Here is a 19,264-nt window from a genome sequence, read left to right on the forward strand (position 1 = left end):
AAAGAGTTCAACTTTTGCATCCATTGCCTGCAGATGAATTAGAATGATTGTTTTGGTTTTCACCATAGCTTTTCATCGGAAAATTCAACTGCACTTAGTGTAAATCATGATAAAGAGTATATGCCAGGGGTCATCAATGAATTTCTGTAGAGGTCCCGATACTTGCGAAAAAAAATTTATGGGGGTTCAGAAGAAACTCATATTTTACACTAACCATTAAAAACTTAAATCAGTCGTGCAATTATTTCAAAAATACTACAAAACATGAAAAAAATGGCTCCTAAAGATACTATTGCATTCATAAAAATCTGTTCAAATAACTAATACTTTACTTTAAAAATATTTTTAGCTGTCTAGTTTGTGACCTTCAGCAAGAAATTTAAGATTTGCCATCAATTCATTAAAGAGACATTTGATCATAAAAGTTTATTTAATTTCAAAAATTAAATGCTTTTATGAATTAAAATTTGAAAATATTTTTGTGAAATTTTCCCCTTAGAATTTGTGTAAAAACTGATATAAAAGAACAACACTTTGCTATGTATGCAGAAAAACTTGAATTTAACACACAAATTTTAAAAAATAACTAATATTACTCTAATTGTATATCTTTGTTTTTCTTTAGTCATCAAAGAACCTTTATATTAGAAGTAATGGGACGACATTGTGGGTAGGTTAAATTCTATTTTTATTGTTGTTTATACGTTAGTTAAAAGGTGTATCGAAAAAAAAACATTTTTTTGGAAATTGTAAATTTCAAGTTGATAAAAAGTTACCCCTACCGACCCACATATATCACAAAATTTTTTATTCAAATCACAAAATATTTAGAAAAATGATTTTTTTTTTTTTTTTTTGGAAGATTATAAAATTTAGGCCTTTTGCGGGGTAACTGAATTTTGTGGTATATGTGGATTTTAAGGGGCAACTTTTTATCAACTTAAAATTGTGAATTTCCAAAAAGAGGTAGTTTCGATGCACCCTATTTATTAAGTCCTAGAGCTATTCTGTGTGCATATAATTTACAGTTGCCAAATTTGAATTCATTTTTTAGCTATTTAGCTCTAGTTGGGGCTTTGGCAAGCGAGGCTGACTTCGTTTTTATCCCTGAATGGCCTCCTGAAAGAGACTGGCCGCAGATATTATGTAGAAAATTACAACAGGCTTGTATTTATTTATTTTTTGAATGTATTTATACATATGTATGAATTGAAACTTTAAATCTTCATGGCAAATGAACATAGATTGTTGAAATGTACTAAAATATTATGCCTAACATTTTGAGAGTGAATTTGATATTCTTTTAATATTTATTTACTTGTTTTATTTTTATATTTTAGTAAGTAATGTTTTTTTTTTTATTTTATTATTTATTTTGATAACTTTTAACTCTGAAAAGGGTATAGTTTCATTAATTTAGAACCTAAAACAATCGAGGGAAGGATGCTGTTTGTAAATGGATGTGTTAACATTTGCAAAAGTAAGCTTATTTAGTTCTAGACGAAATTTTTCTGTATATTTTCAGTCACTTATATATATAACATTGGCAGGGCTACCAATGGCTATGATAAAAAAACTAAAGGAGCTTTTTTGAAAACCTCTATATCAATCATTTTAGCCAAAATGAATGCAAAAATGATTAATTGGTTGCCAGGGTTGTAAATCGGCAACTATTTCTGCAATTTAGCTACTTCAGTAAAGAAAAACTAAGAATATTTTTCTTTTTCTCAAGCTACTTCTAAATTTGTTCTCTACATTTTATTTTCAATCATCTCAAAATGCAAGTATAAAAGTTTTTCCAATCAGCAAAAGCTTCCTTTTTAAAATAAACCAAATAAAATCTTATGTCTTCCAAATTTTAATATTTTTCTTATGTGGATATCACTTGACATACATCCATGAATTTTAGCTTGAAATGTAGTAAAAAGTACTTATTTGAAAACTGCAAAGCTATATTTTAAAGTTCTAACTATAATTTCGCTTTGGTGCGTACCTGCCTTCTGCTATGTTTATCCTCCTTTCTTCCAACCTTGCCAGGCCCGGATCTACGTACCCGCTGCCCCCGCAGTGCATAGAGCCCATGTCCTTAAGGGGCCCGACGGCCCAAGAAATTTTTTTTTTAATTGAAAAAACTTGCACTAAGACTTATTAATGTTGCAGATGTACACTGGTGGAGGTACCCTACAGATTTTGTTGCTCAAAATTTATAGATCCGGACCTAAACCTTATCAAAAACAAAAACAAAAAAAAAATTCATTTGAACTATGGCATTTTGAATTCAAATTATGTTTTTCGCAATCACGAGTGTGTATATGTAGGCGTGTGTATTTGTATCGAGGCATGAGTGTGTGGGTATGTGTGTGTGTATAGGTATGTGTATGTATGCGTGTGTGTTTGTATCTGTATGCAGGCATGAGTGTGTCTGTGTATGTAAGTGGGTGTATGTATGTGTGGGTGTTTGTGTCTGTGTGCAGGCATGAGTGTGTGTGTGTGTATGTGTGTGTGTATTTGTACCTTTGTACAGGCATGATAGTGTGTGTATGTGTGAGTGCAGGTGCGTGTATGTATGCGTGTGTATGTTGGACATGGACGTAACCTGGAGACGGCTTTTGCTAGAGGAGCAGTATCATGAGGCCGGCTACGGTGGTGCTGCAGAGGGAGACGGTGGGAAAATAAAATCATAGGAACATCAAAACAGTCAAATGAGAACAATAAGCAATCGTGATTGCTCAAAAAAAGCTTCCAAAGCAAGCATTTTCCAAGCCTTTAGATGTTAAAAGTGTGTAGATGTTATGAACATAGACTTTCAAAAAGCTTTCAATAAAATATCATGCATTATTTCTCTGTGAACTGATTTGTGTTGCTGTAGGAGGGAAAACTTGAATTTGGGTCAGAAATAGGCAGAATAGGTTGAAGTTGTTAGAGGGGTAATCATTGTCATGGACTGATATTTTAAGGGGTATTTCACTTGTAAGTACTTGTTGCTTGTTATTTTCATTAGTAATATTAGTAGAAAACTTCCTAGAAACATAGGTATAGTTAGCAGTTACTGCTGTGTGCCAGTAAATGGCAGTATCTGCAGAAATGAGTTTTCGAGATATTTGAAGAAATGCGTTTTGGTTTCAATACTAACAATAGGGAAATGTTGGAATCAGACGTCTTTTTCGTACCTTTTTTTCGGTGGAAACCGAATAAGCGAGCATGTACAGTAAAGATAACGTACAATAGATGACAAAAATGTAAAAAAAATGAAAAATTTGCCGTTACTGCCTTTTACCTGCACACGGCAGAGTAAGTTACTGTCCCTAAACCAGGCATAATACGGAACTACATGCTATATACCAGACGACTCGGTTATCACATCTAGAGACTACAGTTTCATTCTTATTAGAACTCCTCATTCTGGCTTAGTGAATAACCGAGCTGGAGGCAGATGTTAGTGGCAACAAACTGGTAGAAAAAGTAAAATTATCTTACCAGCGAGTCCCCATATAGTAATTGACAATTTAGTTTGATGTTAAAAAACTAGCAACCTTCTGGTTACAAGTTAGGTTAAAATATACATGCTAAAGCAGCATATTTATTAAGTGTTAAAAACATTTCAACGAATTTGCTCTAGGTGATTTGGTTGTTTTGCAATTAGTGATTTTCTTCATATGGGAACAAAATCATGCTATTTTCTTAAGAAAACATTGACTATAGATTTTTTTCAAATTATATTTTTAAAAGAATATAATGTATTATAGCTTTTAAAATCCTATAAAATATACCAATGGGATGCTGTGCGTAGCTTAATTGAATAGGGAACTTGAAATTGGAGAGTTCTAGGTTCAAAGCCTGACATCCCAAAATGCCTACGGAGTATGTAGAGTACTTTCTCATAAAAACCATGGGTTCAAAAGCCATGGGGCTCGTCACCATCAGTTACCTCCGATGCAGGGTACTATATACTTCTCCCACTCCCTTTCAGTAGTATTCTGAAAATATGAGGTCTCCATGATAGTTCCCCATGGTATTTAAACCCAATATACCTATTGCATTACTAGACTCCATAAAGACCCTGCATACAAAATTTCAACCTTCCACAGCACATTGTTCTTGAGTTATGTACGATACATACACTTAGATGTCGCAAGAAAAATCATAATTTGCTTGGGAATGGTCAAAATGGTTATTTCAGCTGTTCAAAGGTTTGAAATACGACTGAAAACCTAGAATAGCATACTAGTTATTTTATTCAACTTTATTTTACTTTATATTTTTTAATATAGTCAATAACTGTAATAAAGTGTCCAATTGCTGTGCATTTGACATTAGTATTTTTGTATTGACTGAATTCAGGATATATGTACAAAAAATGTTTTAAAATAACATGTTCATAAATACATTAATATATTATCATTAAACATTTTTTATGCACATGAAACTGTTTCATGTCTTTGAAATTCAAACTTATAGTCATGAAGTCGCTTAAATAGCCATTAGCTATACCTTTTCCCCTATTTTTGCAGTCAAAGTTATGGGAATTACTGACTACGAAGCAAAGTGAAAAAGCTTTAAAACAAGATTTAGATAAAATTTTTAAGTGAGACTTGAAGTGGGGTACATCATTCAAAGTTTGGAAATGTCAATTGCTTTTGAGATTGCCATGGAAATAAGCATGTAAGCTATTTTTTTACAGGCATCCACCTTTAGCAAAGTAAAAACAGTTGTTAATCGGATTGTTTTAAATAATCAGTACTTAAAATTTAGTCAGTAATGCAACATAACAATTAACAAAGGCAACAAAGAATGTTGGTTTTTTCATATAATCCTGAGGAAGTTCTACCTTTATAAGTCTGGTGAGACCTCAGTTGAAATCTGCTGTTCAGTTCTGCTCTCTTTACTCTAAGAAAATAGTAACTGATTGAAAAGAGTGCAAAGGAGGCTTATAGGAAATGAACTTACTGGGATAGAAAATTGACTTTTAGATTTAGATTATGATTCCAAACTTGAATCATTATCTAAAAGATTGATTCAGCCTGGAATGCCATCATCAAGTCTTAATATGTATGCTCTTGAGCAGTGGAGAGTCAGAGTGGATGTGATCCAGTTACTTAAACTTATTAAAATGGAGGATGTTGATGGGCTAAATTTCTGTGCAGATGGTAAAACCAGGGATCATTGTTTTAAGCTTTTCAAATCTCGAAGCTAGTCTTGAACTGAGAAGTAAATAGCTGCTTCTATAGGGTTGTAAGCATTTGGAATGGTTTATAGGAAGCAGCTGTTACTTGCAGTGTAATGATGGTTATAAGAGGTCTCTTGTTCTTCATTACAGATTTATAAATTGACTAAATCCAGCGGGGTTGAGAGCCCCCGCTAGTTGTCCCTTTTACAGTTGCGTTTTGAAACAAAATGTTCAGATTTTCTTATTTTTGCCACTGTTGAGCTTTTCTCCAAGCTTTATTCTGCTTAGCTCTTGAAAAACGTGTTCAATCTGAAAACTTTTTTCTTTAATGTCCGGGGAAAGGCTTTCGTAAGTTAAAAATTGATTGCGTTTTGTCAATTTTATTATGGTCTCTAAATATTCATAGCTGCTATTTGGATATTGTTAAAATATGTCAGCTGCAAAACCAGCTACTAGGCTGATTCTAAAGTTTTACAATTAATTACTTAACTTTACTTCTTCAGTTAACTTTGTTGTTAACAATCTTAATTGTTAACTTTAGAAACCAAGCATCAGAAGTGCAAGCTATCATTGTGAGCTATTCTTCAGCGAATACTTTGAAACTACTGTGATTAAAACATTTTGTCAAAACTATTATTGGTACAGTCATAACCAGCATAAAATTTAACATTGATGTTAACTGTCTCGCTGTAGTGTTTGGGTCTACCGAATCCAGCACCTTTAGTACAGCATATGTTTTACATTTCATTAACTGTGTTATGGAAGAACTTGAACTCATAGAGAAAAGGTTCTCCTAATCTTTTAGTTTTGTTACTTATTTTTAACGCAACCAATTTACAAACCACAGATGAGATCTTAATGGTGTTGTGTTATAAGCAAGCCTAATACAATTTTTTTATCTTGTAATCATATGCATTTCATGCTCATGCAAATAATCCGCTGTGAAAATTTACATATGCCAAATATTGTGAAACTTTTGACTCACCCTAGTATAATGACACCTCTCCCCTAGGTTATGTAATTTTATGCTCATTGTGTTATTAAAGTATAATTTTGGTAAAATAAATAAGAGTCAATCTTAGCAACTACTTTGGTGCACAGGGCTGCTAAAGTGACTATTTTTTACATCCCAACTCTTTAGAAGCCTTGCATTGGACAAAAGAAATACATTTTTATTATAGAAATTTTGAAACTTTACAGGAACGAGACAATGGTCAAAGATTAAATATCATACTTGTTGCTGAAGGTGCACAAGATAAAGATGGCAATTCAATCTCTGCTGAACAAGTTAAAAAGGTTGAACTTTTTTGTAAGCTATGAAGTTTAAGTTTTTTCTTTCTTTGCAGTAATTTGGACTTTTTTATTACATGATTCATACTTTATGAAATTCTGCTGTAATACTTTTGTTTGTTTAAATTATATAGTCCTGTGTTTATGGTTATGAAAATATTAAATAGTAACTTGTTTGTCCATTCATATTCAATATGTTTTGGATATCCAACACGTGCATTAATTTAACTATATCTCAAAAAAGCAAAGTAAAGAAGTTAACAAAAAATATCAATGCCTGACAAATGCAGTTCCAAATATATATTGAAAAAAAAAGTAAAATGTAAAGAAAATTCAAAATTAAATAAATAAATTTGAAATATTTGGAAAAAAAATTAATATATATGTTTAGAAAAGTTCCTATGTATTCAAACATAATTTACAATGTGAAGAAACATTGACTTGATGTCTGAGTATCTTTTTAAATGTTATAATTTATTCAATCAAATTTTGGTTATACCATATTCATATTGAATTTTGTATTTTATTTATGTTTTTTAGGATGATGTACTTAGTTCAAGTGTTTCCATTAATTCTTAATGTTTGATTTTTGGTCATATTATGTATTATTCTTAATGAGCTTAAAATAACTGATATAGTTTTATACTATAGTACTTTGATATGCATATACAAAGTGGGGAAAATAATCAAATGTATGGTTCCTATTTATTTTATTTTTATATTCTATAAAATCTCTATCCAGTGAATTCTTTCAATTTTAGAGTGAGTTTCATGGAATGAAATAAGAATGAGCATTGCTTTTCTGATGTTATTCCCAGTTCTGCATCAAATATTTTAATTCAAATTCATGTGTAGGAACTTAAGCATTTTGTTACAAAAATGCTTTGAAGCACAGTTGATCCTGTCTTTCTCAAGTATTGGGAGGACAGAATAATTCCCCAATGGAAATCTACTGAATAAATTTTGGTTACAAGCTTTTGAATGATTTTTGTGCACAATTTGAGACAAATGCAGGAAAAATTTCCCCACTGAGCTTTGTCAAGAGCTTGCATGTGTGAAACGCAAAACTGATGAACTTAAACTCTCAAAAATACTAGAATGTATTGACAACCAGAAGTACTTTATGCTCTCAAAATTTCAGGCTTCCAGTGTGATAACATTTTCTGCAATCTTCGTTTAAAAATTGCAGTTTGGTACAACAAGACAAAAACTATTTTCTTTTCATCCTTATCTAAAAAAACACCATCAAAAAGAAAAAAAAATTGGTAGGATTTTTTTTTTTCTTTCTTTTTTCTAATGGTACTGATGAAAAGAGGGTGCACAAGGTGGCAAACTTGAGCAATTATTAGAGTCACTTTGGATGAGCCTATCTTTTAGAAAACCAATATTTACAATCAGCAGTTGTAACCCATTAAAAACAAGCATCTTGATTATAGGATTGCTCAGTACGAGCCTTTGAATTATTTTTGCTCAGAATTTGTAACAACCAAAATCCAGGAAATAATTTCTTCGCTGTGCTTTTTCGTGAGCTTACATGTGTGCTACACAAAATCTAATGTGCTCAAACTCACAAAAATACTTTAATGTATTAACGGTCTAACATACTTTTAGCTCCCAAAATTTCAAGCTTCCAGTGGGATAAAATGTTCTGCAACTTTAGTCTAACCAAAGCAATTTGTTTCACAAAGCTTATTGTCCATTTTAGAGCACTTTTTTTTAGGAGATCCTAGATCCTCAGGGTTTGGATCTCAAAAGTGGAACATTTGCATAGGTTAGATTCAATCTCTGCACCTCTATAAAATTTAATCCAAATCAGAGATGATTGAACTGGGACTACTAGGTCACTTTACAAGGAATGAATCCTCTGTAATCTACAGTTGTGGAGCTAGTTTTCATACTGCACTCACTCTGCTACCCTCCTCACTGACTTCTCTTGATCAGAGCTACAAATTTTTTCTTTGCCATCTGTTTCTTATGGGTATTTCATTTTCTTCTTCCTTCTTTTGCTTTTTAAAAGGTGAAAGGAATGCAAAGTCATATTTCAATTTTGCGTAGTGGCTTAGAATTTTAAGAAGTTTAAGTTTCTCAAAAAAATAATAATAATAATAAATAAATAAATAATAATAATAATAATATAGTGAACAGGTGTATTTTAATCAAAATTGATTGAAAGTTACAAAATTCCATGCTATTCAGGTTTTAGATACATATTTTGAGATAGACAGGGTTAACTTTTGCTCTCTCTATGATATTATTCAAACAATTTATGTCACATATGATTTTGTAGCACACTGTTCAAAATATTTGTTCTAGAGTAATTATTAGTATAAAGAAAACTCAAATTAAATGTGATATAGAATTATTAAAGCTTTGTTTACATTTTTATATGTGATTAGAGATCAATTTTAATTCAACAGGTAATAGAAGATAAATTACAACAAGATACTCGTATAACAGTCCTTGGGCATGTTCAGAGAGGGGGAAGTCCTTCAGCATTTGATCGAATTTTAGTAAGTAATTTTTCTTGGAGCAGCATTAAATTTTCTTACAGCAAATCATTATTTAGTTAATTTTTGTTAGTTTCAAAATTTGAATTATATATGCAGTATTTTTCAATTTGTTACTTCATTTTAATGTAATAGGGTTGTCGAATGGGTGCAGAAGCTGTTCATGCTTTGCTTGAGGCAACTGCTGATTCTGAAGCTTGTGTAGTATCTTTAGATGGAAATCAAGCTGTAAGAGTTCCATTAATGCAGTGTGTTGAGAAGGTATTTATAAAAGTTTTATTTAAAGAATTTTAAGTATTTAATACATCAATGTGTAAGCACCTAATGTAAAAATCCGGTCTTAAATTTGTGTGTATTAATGAAATCAAATAAACAAAATTCTTTACTTTTGATTTATTTCTTACAACATAAAATGTTTTGATTTCAAATTTTTGTGTGTCATTTTTATGCTTATCGTTTGTTGCAGTAAACTTTTTTATAATCTTGTTTATAATTACGAAGTTCTTAGATGTTTTCTTTAAAAAAAATTATTGTGATACCAAACAAAAATTAGGTTTCGAAGTCGATTTTTTCATTGTGGTATCTTTTGTGTAAAGTTTCTTCTTTCAAATTACCCAAAGGTCTTCTATTGAATTCATGTCATAAGAACTGTATGACCATTCCAAGATGTTTAAGCCCTGCCCACCAAAGATATTCTTTGCTTTCATAGATGAAAATGTGGCATGGATGGGAAAAATAATCTTCAAAACACATCTCTTAACCTGTAAAATACGCTGCACAAGACTATTTTGGGATGTTTTCCCTATTAAAGCTCTTCCCAAAAGAGATAGTCAATGAATAAATGTAAATACATGAAAGTGCTTTGAGCTAAATTTGTTCCAGAGCTTCAAAAACTTTACATTGATGGCACCAGTGTGATCTTGTAAGATTTGGTATCATACCAAAAGAATTTCTTCATTCAGAAGTGCCTAAAAGCTTTGGAAATGCCTCACAATTTGTCTAACCTTAACTCAATCATAAACCACAATGCAATTGACATGCAGAAAATTTCCAAGAAGGATTATGCTGCAAAGGAAAAGTTGATTTCTATTTAAATCAATGTTTAGCTTCACACTGAATATTTTAATATTTTATATGCCATCTTACAAGCAAAATTTTTTGCATTGTAACAAATAAACAAATAAACCATGTTTCATGAGAAGTTGAGCTTGATGTCATCAATTTACTCAAAAGAGTATACACACACACACACATATGTATATATATATATATATATATATATATATATATATATATAATATGTGTGTGTGTTATTCTGAATCTTGTTAATTTTGTAGTTCAAAACGGGTTCTGAGAGCTTGTCATTTTTTGTTTAAAGTTCCTCCATTTAAGATGTGACCCTAAACATATTGTAAATACTTGCTGCTGTTAGTAATTGCTTTATAATTTATATCTTAATGTTGTATGTTTTTCTGAAAACATTAACTGAATTAAGAAAAGCCATTTCTCTTCTTTTCCCTTTTATCAATGGTAGTTATATAAAAACATTGTATCTGGAAAACAGTAATTCCTTCGATCAACTCAGAGAAAAAGTTAATCTTCTTAAAAGAATGTTACCCATTTTAGTGTTTAAAAATGGGATTGAAAATTAAACTCTCTTTCATGGTAATAATCACTGTTTTGAGTCACAGAGCAAGAGTGCTTATGAGAAATACAAAGCTACAATACTCTCTTCAACTTGATTTTTGGCTGCCGGATGTGAGTCTTTTTGCTGCTGCTGCTTGTAGCTGATTCTCAAAACTTTTGACCAAATTAAAGCAGTTATGCTGTTGTAAAATTATTTCTCACACTTGAAGTGTTCCTTTCAGATTCTATTCACTAGCTTTCTGAGTATTTAATATGTGGAAAAATATAGACAAAACAATGTTCAATAAATTTTTATAATGTTGTCCATTGATTGAAAAAAAAAAGTCATTGTTTAACAAATTGAACATTTTAAATTGTTCCCAGTATTATTTTGGTAACAGTTTTGTAATGAAATTTTAATTTCTAAACAACTGTAGAAGTGCAGTCTTAATCATTTTATGTGTATAATTCTCACATGTTTACACTTCATCAGTTTTTTATTAAATTAAACCCAATTTCGATCTACATGCGAATAATTTTGCTTTGTGTTCACATTCCTAGACCAAAGCAGTTGGTTCTGAAATGCAAAGTAAACACTGGGAAATGGCTGTGAAACTTCGAGGAAGGTAATTGTACTTGAAGTGCATTTTGAAATATATGTAGTTATTTTATTTTTTGAATGATTAATTTTAACCCCTTTTACTAATTAGGAGCTTTGAACGAAATTTGCAAACATATAAGATGTTAACTAGGCTAAGACCACCTAAATCTGTATTTAGTATGTATGATGGAAAGGTAAGTAATACATTGGCTTATTTCAAATGAAATTTGATTTTTTATCATTTATTTAAAATTTGTCTTATCAATGTGAATCTTCCATTATCTTATTCATGTTATGCACACTGAATCCTATTTATATTATGCACATTGGATGAACACATGTTTGGATCAGCCAACATTTCCCCTTTTTGCTGAAGCTTTTCTTAACTTTATTTTCTGCCCTCTGTATGACAGAAGAAATCTCCCACATTTTCCCCTCTCTCTCTCTCTTAAGAACAAATTCATTACATAATTAAAACAATTTCAAAAGCCAATATGGCTTACCTTACATTCTGAAGTGATGACCTCATGGCCGGTTTGAACTCTCTGTGACATAATGAGCTCTGCACCAGCACATCTTTGTTTGTGTTTAAAAATTTCCACATTGGCCAATAAATTTCTTTCTGTGGCATAGTGCATAAAAAAAAATCAAACTGAACTAAATGTTTATTTTTAACTCCAATTCAATTGCTAAGGACATTGATCTGGATTTTAATAGTTTATTTTCATTCATCATTTGGTTCCCTTTATTAGTTCTGAAAAATATGGACAGGCCTTGGAACTAGTCTCTTTTCTAGCTATTTGTCTCTTTTTTATTTGAGTGTCTCTTAAGTCTCTATTTTCATGATTTAGTCTCTAAAATCTCTTTTTTTTTCCCGCGAGTGCTTGTTGAAACGATTTCAGTTCGCGGAATTTCGTTTAGCAAACGTACGCAGCTTGACCAATCAGATTGCTTCGAATGATCAGAAAAATGGCGAAAAAAAAGAGCTTTGTCAATGGAGAGTAGTGCAATAAACCACTCCCCTATGTGCAGTCTTTTTTTTTTTTTCAAAGAGCTATTGTGTGAAGCTTGTGGGGGGAGGGATAGTCCTTAAGCCTTTTGTGTCGCCATTTCTAGGATAAGCTGTATAGTTCAGAAGCTATCAATACAGAATAGACTTTTTTTATTGTGCAAATGTAGTTTTATTTTTCTTTTTTTTTTTTTTTTTTTTTTTTGCTTTTGTTTAATTTCAGGTGGAAGTATCAAATTTGAAAGGGATAAACATTTGCTTTTCAATTACTTCTGAATTAAAATAGAATATTTGTTGAAAACCTGTTAAAAAAATCGAAGATTAAAACGATAAAAAAAGTGCAAACATGGAGCCACGTGCTTCGCGGAAAATTCGTTGCTGTGTATAAGATATCAATCTTTTTGCATCCTTTAAATATTTCAATTATTTTTCAGTATGGGAGCTCTTATATGCAAATGTAGGACAGCTTTTTTCATTTTCATAATTCATTTTATGATTATTACTTTTTCTTTTAGTGACCTTTATTTCAGGGAATATCGTATTGGAAAGGCATAAGCATTTGATTTAACATCTATTGAAAAGTTGTTTAAAATAAATTAATGAAAGAATAAAAGTATGCGAACATGGAACCACGTGCTTCGCGGAAAATTGATCGCTGTGCATAAGATTTCAATCTTTTTGCATCTTTCAAATATTTAAATTATTTTTCAGTTTGGAAGCTATTATATGCTAATGAATGATAGCTTTTGGTTTTGATGTAATTTATTTTATTTTTGTGAACTTAATTTCAGGGAAACATTTGATCAGAAAGGAATAAGCATTAGGTTTTTAATTTGTTGTGAGCTAAAATAGAACATTTATTGAAAAGATGTTAAAAATAAATAAAGTAATGGAAGAATAAAAGTTTGCGAACACGGAGTCACGTGCTTCGCCGAAAATTGGTCGCTGTGTATTAGATTTCAATCTCTTTGCATCCTTCAAATATTTCATGTATTTTTTACTTTCGAAGCTCTCATATAGAAGTATAAGTTAGTTTCTTGTACTGCAATAATGTATTTTAATTTTATTTTTATTATCGTTTTTTTCTTTTTGCAAACTTAATTTCCATGTAATATTTCATTCTTTTTGCATCTTTCAAATATTTTTTAGTTTTGGAGCAATCATATGTCAGTGTAGGATAGCTTTTTTTTTCATTGCAATATAATGTATTTCAATTTTATTTATTTTTTTATTACTTTATTTTTTTATGAACTTAGTTTTAGGGTAGAAAGAAATAAGCATTTGATTTTTAATTTGTTTCAAGTTTAAATAAAACATTTTTTGAAAAGCATTGAAAAAACAGAACTGAAAATTATAAAATAATAATACCATGCCAACTTAACATTGTTATTTCTTATTTTACTTTTCATGCACAAAGGTATTTATTTAACCAGGGGTGCCGACCAAGGGGGGGGGGGGGGGGGGTCATGGCACAGACTGCGCCATTGAAATTTTTTAGGAGGGTTGTTTTGAGAGTTTTTTTTTTTTTTTTCATTTTTAGGGGGGGAGGCTCTTGATTTTGGGGGGGGGGGGTCTTTGCAAAATTTAGCGGCGGTGTGCCTTTTTTCTAAGGGGGAGGGGACACCCCTGATTTAACTTGAGCTTCGCAGAGAACTGATTATTGTATTTTAGACTTCAATCCTTTTGCATCCAAAAATAATACCATTATTAAGTTTTAAAACTATCACATCCTTGTATGAAATGGCTTTTTCATTGCAATAAACTTACTTTAAGGAAAGTACCATATTTGAAACAAATTAACATTTGATTTATTATTTGAAATTAATTTAAAAATAATGAAGTAATAAAAAGAAGTATGCAAACTTAGCAACATGTGTTGCAGAAAATTGCTTGCTGTATTTCAGATTTCAATCCTTTTGCATAATTTATTATTATTTTTGTTAGATATTTTGAGGAACTTTTCTTTTCAGTTTTGTTTCAAAACTGAAGTAAAAGTTAGCTGAAAAAGTGTTTTCTTCTCAAAATTGATATTATAATCCTTTTCTATCCTGCGAGTATTTCAATTAATTTTAAATTTGGAAGTTATTTTTATCATTTCAGCTTAGAATACCTTTTTATTTTAATCTATTCTTAATGAATTATTGATAAATCTTTTTTGCAGACTGAACTTGAATGAAATTAGCACTTTTGTTTGATCATCATTTGGAAAAAGAGAATAAATTAAAATTAAATAGTTATTTCAAAATTTCTAATGAGATATTTGGATGCCTCACTTGACAAATTGACTAACTCCATTAAACAAAAGTAGATAATAGTTATGAAGAAGATGGTGTTTTCCATAAGAGTAATGGCCCTCGTGTTACATTTTCTGCCATCACATGCTCAGAAAGATACTGAACCCAAATTTAATATAAATTCACATACTATGCATTGATAAAAGACTATTAAAGCAGAAATGAGGATTTTTTTTTAAAGTGTAGTTAATCGATTTGGCAATTGAGGCATCCATTAAAAAATATATATAAATAAATGAAAAGCTTCCAACTTTGTATGCTTTGTTGAAAAATGTTAGCTGTGTTAGAAGTTGCATCCTGCAGAGTGTAGAATTCATATTTTTTTTTTTTTTTTTTTTTTGAAGTATTTTATCAAAACCTGCACTACAGATCTCTAATTGCTAGTCAACAATTAGCCTAATTTTAAAAGTTTTAGCCTCATTCCAAAACTTTTAATAACTAAATTTAATAAATTTTTAACGGTGAATATTTGTTTTTTTTTTTTTTTTTTTTTTTCACTGCAGTCAGAAAACTGGAATAATTTTATAAAATATGCATTGTAAGTGCTTATTATTTTCATTATGCAGTTTACACTTAAGTTTAATAAACACTTAATAACAATGCATTAGACATTGAGTTCCTAATTTATTATTTTTTTATTACAGAATTTCTAATAATAGTTTTGAGGATTGAGGAAAAATCTTATTTCTGTTTTTTGTGGAAATTTCTAAGAATTTTATGTTAGACAATATTTTTGCCCAATTGAAATTTTTTCGCTGTTATAGTTTTATAGCATTTGGCGTGGTGACAAATGCTTTGCGCAGGCTCTGTTTTATCATACCAAACCACTGTAGAAATCATGTTGCTATATTCCTGGCTTAGAATGAATTATTTTTAATAACTTTTCTTGTTTTGCTTATTAATGCTCACAGTATTTTAGATTTGAAAGACTGAGTTATTTGGTTGTTATTTGTTTTTAAATTAAGATAGTATTTTGAAACCTAACTTATTTGTATGATATTTACTATCGCTGTTTTTCAAATGGAGAAAAAAAAGAATATTTAAGAACTTTAAAAAATAAAGCAAAAAAAGAAAGAAAGAAAAGAAATTAATGATTTGCTCTTGATCTCTGATACATTAAGTAAATTAATTTTAGTTTTTTATCTATTAATGAAGAATTTTTTTAAATACTAGATTGAAGGTAAAATTTAAATTTTATATGTTATCAATACATTATCTTTTCCTTTGCATTTTTTGAGAGAAGGAGGGGAGAACCCAAATTTATTCAAATTGTCATCATTCAAGTTATTTCTAAGGTTGTCATTGGGTTATACTTTTTTAAATTCATGTTAATCCAGTGTTAATCCTGTCCAGTGTTAATCTTAATAAATGAACCTATGAGTTTTTATTGAGTGTTTATAAGTTGTATTTCATGTGGCAGGGTTTCAGCCAAATATATTCTCTTGGGCATGTTTTTTGGAAAAACATTAACTAGACTACATATATTGAGCAATTATACATTATAGCATTTATTGTATAGAATAATGTTAAAACTTGAATTTAACAGCAAGTGTTCTTTTTTGTTTCTGAACTCATTATGCAGTTAAGATTACATTGGTACCATTTACCCATTATGTTATAGTTTTGCTGTTTATGTGCCATGTTTATTTCCTTTTTCCTTATAAGTTCAAATAGCAGTCCTCAATTCAAATTTGTATCCTGAAATAAATTCTAAGCACACAGGCACACACTCACCTTGTCATCTTACTGATCTTATCAGAGAAACTTCGGTGAATGAATTGAAATATAAAATTATTAAAATGCGCCTTGAATCTGAAGTGAACTAGTTATAAAGCAAAATGTATTCTTTTTTATACAGATTCGAATATCACTCTTTTGGCATATAACACACAGTCAGTGCCTCGGCTACGATTGTTGAGCAAACTTTTTTTTTCAAATACAATATGATTTTTATACAATACTTATAAAGGTTTTTTTTTTTTTTATACTATTAAAATATTTAATGGATTAGTCAAATTTATTCTATCCGAAAAGATGGAAGACACATGCCCCTTCGCTACTGCAAAATAGGCCTGAACTTGTCTACTTTTAGTCTCTTTTTTATGGTTTAAAGTATCTTTTCTCTACTTTTTTGAGTGCTTATTTTGTTCCTAGGCCTATATGGACAATTTTCTTTTTTTCTGATCAGATACATAAGTTAATATTTTGGGGAATTTATTCTGTTGAATGAATTTCCTTGCATAGTTTGATCCAATCTTAACATTAACGATCACTATATGCAAACTATGCCTTTGTAAATTCAATAATGCACTTGCGAGAAAAAATTTAAATTGTCTGCCATATAAACTTTTTAAGTGTATAAGAAGAAGCATGAGTGCATCGATCTTCTTTGATTCCAAAATCATCAGAAATCAGTGCCCAATGTAATGTGGTCTAGCATTCAAAATTATTTTTCTAAATTGCAGGAAAACAGTTAATAAATAAAAATATGATAATAATAGTTTAGCTTTGATTATAGAAATTGACTAAGAAATTGATTTTGAACTTTTGTAGATTTACAGTAGAAATTCCTTTCAATGAGATACTTATGGTCTAATTTAACTTGTAAACAAAAAATAATTGCATTAATTATAAATAATGAAAACTCCTAGGTTTTTGATATTGATTTAATAATACTGTTAAGGAAGTAAATATAGATACTGGTGTGTGTATCCCTCATATAACACTGTTAATTCATTCCGTGCAGTATTGAAACCTTGTTTGCGAGACTTTTTTAAAAATAACTTTTTTAATTATCTTTTAAACTAATTCATCATGTATATAGTAAAACTCTTGTCAATATGTACCATGTCGTATTAAAAACCGTGTTGTACAAGATTTAGAAATAATGTAAATCGAGGGATATGTACTGTGTTATATTGAAAAGTTTTAAGGTGCAAATTTTATACTGTAATTTCGGGTAGATAAGCTGCCGTATCGTATAAGCCGCATATGCAATAATATACTAACTAAAAACAAAAGTTCATCGGATAAGCCGCCCCTTGGTATACACCGCAAAAGAGCGTATCAAAACATGGCACCCTGAACTCTCTCTCTCTCTCTCTCTCTCTCTATATATATATATATATATATATATATATATATATATATATATATATATATATATATATATATATATATATATATATATATATATATATATGTATGAATGTGATCATTTATTATAGTTAGAACGAAACTGTAACAAGCAACTGCACTTGTTGATGGATAGAAATGGAATTAACTTCGTGTTTAAAAAAAAAATCGGAAAATGCTAACGGTTAGGCAAAAAACTAGTGTTGCCAAATGATATCTACATTTGGTTGGATGAGAGTTTTCAAATCATTGTGTTATACTTAGCAGTTCATCGAAAAATTGTTTAACTTTTATCAATTGATTCTTTTTTTTTTAAATGTATCATCATTGAGACATTTTAAAGCATAGGGACTCTAACTCAGACAAGTTAGCGATTCCTCCATTTTTCAGCCTCGTGAAACGTATGTTACCATCACGAATCTGGCAACACTGAAAAGAACAACAGCAAACAGCGGTAAAATCGGTGCAAACTAACGCAGATTCAAGGGTGTGAGAAATTGAATTTAATGAGAAACCTGTTTCATGGTGCAATTTGAGAGCTCTACTAGCGTTTATTAATGAATTTTAACATTACTGCTCGATTGGGCGAACATGAGAAACACTAAGAAAGAAGGGGGGGGGATTTCTTCAGATACACTGCCCTGGAAGATACCCCGCCTATGTTAAATTTCAACTTTAAAACACGGATAAGCCGCGGCCTATCTACCCGAAATTACGGTAATCGCCGAAATTTCGGCTCAATAGAGCATGCAAACGAAATTTGGCAACCAAAGCATACAAAGGCTCACTGATCCGAAATTAAAGTTGTTATAAGCGATACAACTTAATTATTTTACATAACTCAAATTGAAACTCTTATGAATAACAAGAAAAAAACATTAAATTTCTTGACTAAGAGCAAAATGTCTGAGCTTTTCTATAGCAATAAAGTTTGTCTGAGCAACAACAATGAAACAAAATATAAAATAAAATAAATGGAATTATTCTGTTAATTTTACTTCATATTTTGTTTTGGCTATATTTTTTTTATTTATCGTTTTCTAAATTTAGCTTATAAGTTTAATTCTGATGTTAAAATCTTGCAATGCATTGAAAACAAAATTATTTTCATCTTTTCGTTTTTAGAACCCTGATGAGAAAAATTAAGTTTTTAAAAGTTGAAAATTAGTGTAGTACCTTAAAAACCAACTTTCGAGTCGGAAAGTGAGATTTTTCCGAATAAGTTTCATAAAAGCAAAGTAAAAACTTATTAGAGTTAATATCATGCCTTTGTTACAATGTATTAAACATAAATGAAATTCCATCTTTTTCAAAAATAACTTTTGTGTTATATCAAAACCCTGAAGTATTAAATTCAAGTTCCGTACCATGTAACATCAAAACTATGTTATACTAATCGTACATTTGGTTCCGTGTTATATCAAAACTGTGTTATACAGGGGACTCCTTTAGTACGATTTCAACTAATTTTATTAGTTTACAAAACTGTTTGATTTTATTCTTGCAAAACAATATCATTTAGAATCTTCTGAAATGTTATATATACCTTCTGCAATTTTTATGCCAATTTTTTTTTTTTTTTTTTGAAAAGCGATGTTGGCATGTATGCCCAACTAATAACAAAAATTATTTTAC

General features: G+C 30.1%; 1 protein-coding gene across 1 annotated transcript in view; it reads left to right on the plus strand.

The window, feature by feature from the left end:
* The window catches only part of LOC129231202 (ATP-dependent 6-phosphofructokinase-like), a 58,728-nt gene that overhangs the window by 16,585 nt on the left and 22,879 nt on the right, over positions 1-19,264 (plus strand). Inside the window, exons 5-11 of the mRNA XM_054865449.1 lie at positions 626-670; positions 1,055-1,163; positions 6,368-6,463; positions 8,875-8,967; positions 9,100-9,225; positions 11,152-11,216; positions 11,301-11,385. Coding sequence (XP_054721424.1) covers positions 626-670; positions 1,055-1,163; positions 6,368-6,463; positions 8,875-8,967; positions 9,100-9,225; positions 11,152-11,216; positions 11,301-11,385 — 619 coding nt within the window. The remainder of the gene's footprint in view (positions 1-625; positions 671-1,054; positions 1,164-6,367; positions 6,464-8,874; positions 8,968-9,099; positions 9,226-11,151; positions 11,217-11,300; positions 11,386-19,264) is intronic.

This window comes from Uloborus diversus, chromosome 10 (genome assembly GCF_026930045.1).
Source record: "Uloborus diversus isolate 005 chromosome 10, Udiv.v.3.1, whole genome shotgun sequence".
Taxonomy (NCBI): Eukaryota; Metazoa; Arthropoda; class Arachnida; order Araneae; family Uloboridae; genus Uloborus; species Uloborus diversus.